Here is an 8,722-nt window from a genome sequence, read left to right on the forward strand (position 1 = left end):
AGAGAGAATGGTGCAGCAATGAAGGAATGAAAACCCAAAATCCCTGTAAATATTCATTAAAACTAATAAAATTTAATTTAAAAAATATGAATTGTGAGATAGTTGCAAATTCATGCACACTGCAATGTTATTCACAATATTAAAAAGACAGAAATTATCTCAGTGCCCATCTACACACAGTGAACGGATAACTAATGTTAAACCACAACAAACATGCCAAAGAGGGGCAATGAATCTGGAAACACTTAACGATATAGATGAGTGTCCAGGACATTACGCTGGGTAAAAGTCATTGTTGTGTACAATCAAGCTGACGATGACTCATGACAACCTGTGAACCACAGATCTGAACCCTGTCCTGCCCGGCACCAACCTCACTGCCTCTCTCATGCTCAAGTTCATTGCGGTAGTCACTGTATCAAACCTCTCTTTCACCATCCTTGCCTCAAAGGAACACTTTGTACTTTCTCCAAGACAGATTTGTTTGTTCATTTGGAGTGAAACTAGTCAATCCTAAAAGGGCAAATATTGTATGTGACTCCTACTAAAATAGATCCATATTTATATCCATTCTAAAGAAAAATGATCCAACGCAGGTAGAAATCCTTGAGTACTGTGAATATTACAGGAAAATAAAGTTTTGCTGAAGATGATTTCAACATAGCTGTAGCAGTACATCAACAAGGAGCTACCAAAAAGTCAAGCTGAATGCAGAAAAGGACATGGAATGCAGGATATCATCACTGACCGATCTTGGCTAAAAGCAGAAAATACAACAAAGCCATTTACTTACGTTTCAATGACTATGCAAAGGCATTCGACTGTGTGGATCATGACAAAACAAGAATGGCATTTAAAAGGAAGGGAAGCTCAGAACATTTAACTGTGCTCAAGTAGAACCTGTACTTAGACTAAAAGGCAGTGGCTTAAACAGAACAAGGTGATACCATATGGTTTAAAATAAGAAAAGGTGTGCATCAGGGTCTTATCTTTTTACCAAATCTATTCAATTACACACCAAGTGAACTCCATGAAGAAGAAAGTGGCATTAGGATTGGAGGGAGATCCATTAGTAACATCAATATGCAGATAAAACAACCTTGCTTATTACTGAAAGTGAACAGGACTTGAAGCACTGACAAATGAAGATCAAAGACTATATCCTTCAGGATGGAGACAACACAAACACTCACAACTGAAACAATGAACAACAACAAGATAAATGGAGAATGGTTTAAAGTTACCACAGATTTCATTTCACTTAGATCCATAACCAATGCTCATGAATGCAGCAATCCAGAAATCAGGATATTGTTGCCCTGGACATATATGATACAAAGAATTCTTTAAAGTGTTAAACCCAAAGATGTTACTTAGAAGAGTATGAATGGAAAGAATAAGGTAGAGAAAATACTAACCGAAGGTATGGAACTTTCTGACACTTCATATGTATCTGGAAGCTGGACAATGAACAAGGAAGACCAAGAAGAATTGTCACTGTGTGCCCTTGAGTTGGAATCAACCCATAGTTGACCTTTCAGCAGGTTTTCAGAGGCAGTAACTCACATGGGAGAAGACTGTCCACCTTCTCCCATGGAACAGCTGGTGGATTCAAACTGTGCGCCTTTGGGATTACAGCACAGAAGAAGAAGAAATCAATGTCCTTGCATTATAATATTAGCAAAGAGTATTCTTAAATTATTAGCAAAGAATTATGATGTTAGCTAAAACTACAGTGTTTTTATTCACCGGTGAGTAAGAACTGACCCATAGCTGACCCTCCAACAGGTTTTCTGCGGCAGTAAATCGCATGGGAGGAGACTGCCCATCTTTTCCCTGCAGAGCAGCTAGTAGATTCTTTCTGCATGCCTTTGTTCAATGCCTTACCACTAAGCCACCAGAGCTCCCTAAAAATATGTTAGCAGAGTTACTATGTTAACAAAGAATTGTGATGTTAACAAACAATACACCATGGGCTGCCAGAGACTGAACACATCTGCCTTGGAAGAAGCAGGGCCCGAATGCTCCTTAGAAGCGAGGGTGGTGAGACCTCACTTAGCGTTCTTTGGAAGGCAGGAGGTACCTGTCCTTGGGGAAGCACATAGTCATGTTTGATAAACTGCAAGGTCAGTGAAAGAGAAGAATATTCTCAATAAGCCAGATTGCCATGTGACTGCCACAGCGGCCTTGAACACAGCGTGAGGACGGTGCAGGGTCAGACAAGCTTTCCTTCTGCTGCTGTACCTTCTACGAGCCGGAACTACTTCTATGACATCTTACAACAACAGCAGGTCCTTAAAGGTGGTTAGGTTTCAAAGTCCCCTATTTGCAGCCATAGAGATATGGATCAATCTCTCCTGCTATGAGGAAGACTCACCAATAACCTAATTCTGCAAATGATACAAACTTACTTGCTTAAAGTGAGGAAAATTTGACGTGCTTGAAGCAGAAGATCAAAGAATACAGCCTTAAATATGGATTGTATCTCAATGTCAAAAAAGCAAAGATTCTTACCACTGGACTGATAGGCAGGATCATGACAGATGGAGAAAAGGTTAAAACTGCCAACAACTTCATCTTACTTGGATCCCTTTAGCAGTCAAGAGAGCAGAAGACATACTGCATGGAGAAAAGTCTATACTAAGGGACTGTTCCAAATTACAGAGGAGGAATGATGTCAATTTGAAAACTAAGGAGTGTCTAATTCAGGCCACGGTCTTTTCAATCACTTGTTATGCATCTGAGAGCTAGCCAGTGAATAAAGATAACAGAAGAAGTGGTGCTTTTGAGTTGTGATGCTGAAGAAAAGTGCTGCCAATTTCATGGACTGCCAAAGCAACTAACAGATAAGTCTTAGAGGGGGTACAGCCAGAGTGCTCCTTCGAGGCAAAGGTGGCAAAGCTTCATCTTACATACTTTGGGCATGTTGCTAGGCGGGGCTATTCCTTGGAGAGGGACATGATGCTGGAAAAGGTGAAGGGCCAGTAAAGAGGAGGAAGACAGATCCTCAACCAGATGGATTGACACGGTGACTGCCACAATGGGCTCTTGTGTGTTGGGAAGTCTGAGGATGGCACAGGATAGAACAAGGTTCAGATTTGCTATTTACAGGGTTGCTATGAGCAGTACTCAACTCAACAGTGCCTAACAATAAAAATTAAGACGCACTGCTGTTGTCTGCTATCAAGTCATAGATGATCCTCCAGCAGGTTTTCAGAGCCTGTGAACTTCACGGAAGGAGAATAAAGGCCTTTCTTTCACTCGAGGAGCTGCTGGTGGGTTTGAACATCGACCCTTAGGTTGGTGGCACAACTCCTTACCAAGTGACTAGGCCACCAGAACTTGCTAAAGATGCATTATTCACGCTTAAACCCCCCCCAAAAAAAACTCAAAAGCAACTTCAGTACTAAAAGATTTTGAAAACAAAACAAAAATAAAATCCACAGAAAGATACAACAAATACATCACTGATCGCTGTCACTCCTGAGCTAGCCTCTGTAGGGAAGGAAGGACACTGCTTCCGTTTGTCTTCGCATTTGTCCCAGCAGGTTCTGCAAGGTTGAAAGCAGTGTTCCCATAGGAGGTTAATGTCAGTTCTGTCATATGACGCCACTTTATTCCCTGAGTAGCACACAAAGTGAACTTCAGTCTTAAATATCTTCAGACAGCAATTCCATTAGCTCTTTCGGACAGTGTAACTAACAAAATAGGATTTGTATTCACTTGTCCTGACTTTATCAACACCTAGAGAGTCCTCCTCAAAGCAGGCCAAGTCCTGAGCATATCAAATGACTGTGCAAGGACCATACTCTTGATCCCAAGACACTCACGTGTGTGTAACACAAACTTGGTGTCATATAGACTAAAGACTGTTCACCAACACTTGTCCTTGAACCACAAATAAAATTCCACTTTCAGATGTGCACAGATGTCTGGATGAAAAGCACAAGGACACAAAGTCATGTTCAAGTAGAATAACAACCTCAATACACATGTGAAACACAGAGAAAGGAGGGATTTGGTGAAGTCCATTTACACTGAGAGAGGCCATGGGTGTTGCACCAACTGGACAAGTTCTATACAGATGACATACTTAAGGAGTGCCTGATGCCATGGCATTTTTAGTTACAATTACTTCCTGTACATCTGAAAGTTGGACAATGAATAAGGATGACAGAGTAAGAATCTATGCCTTTGAGTTGTAGTGTTGGCAAAAAGTACTGAATATCTATCTCATGAACAGCCAAAAGAACAAGTCTATCCTGGAGGAAGAGCAGGCTGGGTGCTCCTTACAGGAAAGGGTGGTGAAAGTTTATCTCACATTCTTTGGGCATATTGTCAGTAAGCCTAGTCCTTGGAAAAGGTCATTGGAAAGGTGAAGGGTCAGAGAAGAAGAGGAAGATATCAAAGAAGATGGATTAACGCAGTGATTGTAATAATGAACTCTTTGGACATGTAACTAGGTAGGCTGTTCCCTGGAAAGGGCCATCATGCTTGGACAGATGGAAAATCACAGAGTAGATTACATTTTAGGTAAGAATTTTTCTGAGCTCTGTGCACTGGGGAACAAGCTCATGATCATAAGGGTTGGTGTCACCATTTTTTCCGCTCTTCATCTCTGAGTGTTCTGCAGAGCCTCCAACATCACTATGTTCAGGCAGAGCATCCAAAGTTTTATCACCTTTGTGGTCCATAGAAGCCACTAAGAATTTCCCTTTTTCCCTGGAAAACAAGTGGTGGTTGCTAATTAAGATAACTGTTTACTTTGGGTCTGGATTTGCTGCACCTTTCTTCATAGTACGACACCAACTGCTTAAGAAATAAAGATGTTTCAGTTCATCTATTAAACAGATAAGAAGAGGAGCGTTTTAATAAGTCCAGCCTCTGAAGAATGGCTTAAACTCTGTTAAATACATAGCATTTGGCTTATGTTTGTAAATAATGCTTTTTAAAAACCTCATGATTTTCATGTACTTCTTAGTGCCTGCTGGATTGGTTAGGAGAGCTTAATGGTGTCATTATAGAAATAAGGGGGCAAAAGTGGAGTTGCTGGTCTATTTCCAAGAACATCACTGTGAATGATTAGAGAATTTTCAGGTAGTCTAAGGTGCGCCTAATTCAGGCCATGATCTTCTCAATCACCTGCTATGTATCAGAGAGCAGGACATTGAATAAGGATGACAGAAGAAGAATTGATGCCTTTGAGTTATGGTGCTAGAGAAGAGTAAGGAATATCCCATGGACTGTCACTAGAACAAACAGGTATATCTTGGAGAAAGTGCAACTAGAATGCTCCTTTGGATGCAAAGATGGCAACGCTTCATCTCTCACTCTTTGGGCATGTATCTAGGGCGGCTATTCCCTGGAAAGGGCCGTCATGCTTAGACAGATGGAAAATCAGCGAAGGAGAGGAAGACTCCCCCAGTGAGATGGATTGACTTAGTGACATCAGTAATGGGCTCCAGAGTGTCAGAGATGATAAGAATGATACAGGATTCATGTTGTTTGTAGGGTTGCTATGAGTGAGTCATACTCAACTGGACAGCACCTAACAACATGTGATTTTAGTATGACTAGACTTTTTGCTTGTTAAAAAGAAAAACAACAAATTAAAATACACCTATCTGCACACTTATCCTAATTTTTGTTAAAGTAATGCTGGAAAGGACTCAGTGTGGTTTGTAAAGAGTGCACTGCTAGAGCTGGAGGAAGCCAGTCTGTAACATTGTAAATCCAGATGACTGATGGAAAGAGAAAACCTAAGTGTGAACTGAAGACCGGTGATTAAAGCTTTTATTATATTGTCATTATACTAGGTGGGAAAGGTGACTTTGTATCAAGAAAAAAACCTCAAAGTCTTTTGTAAAGGAAGGGGCTGTTGGCTAATGTCCTAAAGATCACATATACCAAACACTGGTACTTTGCCTTAATGCTTCTTTTGTGATCTGTGGCAAATGAGACAAAGACAATGTTGTAAGATTCCCATAAAGCTCTCTTTTCTATATTAACATTTCTTTTCATTTAAATGCAATTATGGTGATAGAAATGGTAATCATTTTTTAAAAATAATTTTTCTTTTATATTGGTTTGCATACAAATTTTGTATATATTTTGTTTTTCATTCAAATACATTGTGTTTCTCCCATTCCCCTATTCATACTGTGTTTATACAATAATTCCCATACATTTTATTTTGTAAAATTAATCGCCATTGATCCATGCCTGCCATTATTCTTGCCTCTTCAGGCCCCTACTGAATCATTTCTAATTTCTTCTTCATTTCACTCTGCCTGCCAAACTCTGCAGCCTTGTGATATCTACCCCGAGTCCCCCTGCTCCCTGCCCTTCCTCCTTTGGATTTTTGTATACATCTTACTAGTAATCCTTCTATTTTTACAATAATGGTCTTACACAGTATTTGTCCTTATGAGACTGAGTTAATTCATTCAACAAAATGCTCTCCAGTTGTTTATTACTTTTCAAAATCATCGCTTGTGAATGCTACATAGTATTCCATTGTGTGAATTAATGTACCACAATTTCTCAATCCATTTGTTGATGGATATTTGGGCTGTTAACATTTTCTTATTATTGTATTTAGCACTGCTGTGAACATGAGTGTACAAATCTTTGTGTGTGTCTCAGTTCTGTTTTCCTCGGGGTGTATTCCTACCCGTGGAATAGCAGGGTCTATGAATTTCTGTGTTCAGCTTTTTGAGGAAACGCCAAACTGCCTTCCAGAGTGGTTATACCATTTTACAGCCTGACCAACAGTATATGAGAGTTCCAATCTCTCCGTATCCTCTCCAACATTTATTACTTGCTATCCTATTAAACTTTGCCACTGCTGCTGGGGTGAGATGGTATTTCATTGTGATCTTTATTTGCACCTCTCTTATTGCCAGTGATTTTGTATATTTCTTCATGTGTCTGTTGGCCATCTCAGTATTTTTTCTTAATTAAATTTTATTAATTTTAATGAAAAAAAAAATAATGAGCTCGAGCATATCAGAGATGGTGATGATGGCACCGCACAGGACAGGGTTCAGATCTGTTGGATACAGGGATCGCTGATTCGTTGTGGGCTCAGGGGCTCCTAACATTAAAACTAAAGGTTAACGCCCTCCAGCTGCAGGAACCAGTTTCCAGAACAGTTACCAATGACTTCCTCTACAAGCAAATCGGTTCCCTGTTTTACAAGCACCCAAAGGCACTAAAGCCGCAGCCAGCGTGTTATCTAGTATAGATAACGTCGCCAAGGTCTGGTCTCCCTGAGCCTTTGAGCCCCAAGGCTGCTCCGGGAGCCCTGAGGGTGTTCCCGCCCCTTGCCACTTGGCACAGAGGATGCAGGGGCGGGTGTGCCAGGCGCGGCGGCGGCGCGCTCCCCAGCTGCCCCGCACCCCCAGCGCTGTGCCCACGGTGCACTCACTGTTGCTGGACTTGAGGTCCCGGTGCAGAATGGGCACGCCGGCGCCCTCGTGCAGGTAGAGCATGCCGCGCGCGATCTGTAGAGCCCAGTCGACCAGCACCCGCGGAGGAATGCGGCGCGCGCGGCGGGGCCCGGGGGCGCGCGGGTCCGGGGCGGCAGCCAAGGCGCGGTTGAGCGCTCCCCCGCGCGCGAACTCCAGCACCAGGCAGAGGTTGGGGTGCCGCAGGCAGACGCCACGCAACTGGATGATGTTGGGGTGCCGCAACATGGAGAAGAGCTTGGCCTCACGCCGCACGCTCTCCGCCGCCGCTGTTGCGTCCTGCTCCGGGTCCCGGCGCGCTGCCTTCACTGCCACCTCCTGTCCCCGCCAAGTGGCCCGGAACACCTGCCCGAAACCGCCAGCGCCGATGAGCTCCCGCAACTGCAGCTGCTTGAAGTCGATGTGCTCAGGGGAGCCGGGCCGCGGTGGAGACTGGGAGCGCGCGGCCGCGCGGGGCGCCACGAAGTCGGCGGGGAAGACGCCCAAGGGCTGCTGCAGCTGGCCGGCCCACCAGCCCTCGCCGCCGGTCACCGCGGCGTCCTGGGACAGCACCTCCACCAGCTGCCCGCGCCGCAGGCTCAGCTCGTCCTCGCCCCGCGCCTCGTAATCGTAAAGCGCGGCCCACAGGGGTTCCGAGCCTGACGGCCCCGCGCACGAGCCGCACGACGAGGCGGACGACGACGACGAGCCCGCGGTCACAGGAGTCCCCAGCTCTGGGGACTCAGGCCTGCTGGGGGAGGCCATGGAGCGGTGGCCCGAGGGCGTGGGGGTGTCTCCTGGCTCAGCCTCCTGGCCGGCCTGGCGGGCGCATCGTCCTATGGTCTGCGTCCCCACGGCTCCGTCGCAGGCCGTGAGGGAACCCGGAGGGCAGCCTACGAAAGTGGGATTCACTGCTGTTTCACTGGCCTGAGGTCAGGCCTCAGGCAGAGATCTCCCTCAGCCACCCCGGATGCTGCAGGGGCCGCGCCGGCACGAGCGCTCCATGGTGGCTCCCAGTATCGCCAGCGAGTGCACAAGCCGCCCCGCCCCGGACCGCCCCCTGGAGGGACCGCCCAGCCCAGTCCTCCCTCGAGAGGACCGCCTCCGACCACCCCCCCCGGCCCGCCCCCCAAGGTGGGGACCTCCCAGGACAGCCGGGCCCGCCCCCCCCCGGGAAGACGGCCCAGCCTTCCCCGACCTCTCCCCAAATGCTCCGCGCTCCTCCAGAGTCCATCCAACTCGATCCGCCCTCTGGTACCGCCTCCTCCCTGGCC

At 45.6% G+C, this 8,722-nt stretch overlaps 1 protein-coding gene across 1 annotated transcript in view; it reads right to left on the bottom strand.

Moving 5' to 3' along the window:
• Positions 1 to 8,453, bottom strand: part of LOC102866385 (mitogen-activated protein kinase kinase kinase MLK4-like) — a 109,747-nt gene extending 101,294 nt beyond the window's left edge. Inside the window, exons 1-2 of the mRNA XM_006895397.1 lie at positions 8,414 to 8,453; positions 7,430 to 8,341 (exon numbers count right to left, since the gene is read on the bottom strand). Coding sequence (XP_006895459.1) covers positions 7,430 to 8,341; positions 8,414 to 8,453 — 952 coding nt within the window. The remainder of the gene's footprint in view (positions 1 to 7,429; positions 8,342 to 8,413) is intronic.
• Positions 8,454 to 8,722: the final 269 nt, after the last annotated feature.

Source organism: Elephantulus edwardii, unplaced genomic scaffold (genome assembly GCF_000299155.1).
Source record: "Elephantulus edwardii isolate Elephantulus edwardi_28Jun2011 unplaced genomic scaffold, EleEdw1.0 scaffold00166, whole genome shotgun sequence".
Classification (NCBI taxonomy): domain Eukaryota; kingdom Metazoa; phylum Chordata; class Mammalia; order Macroscelidea; family Macroscelididae; genus Elephantulus; species Elephantulus edwardii.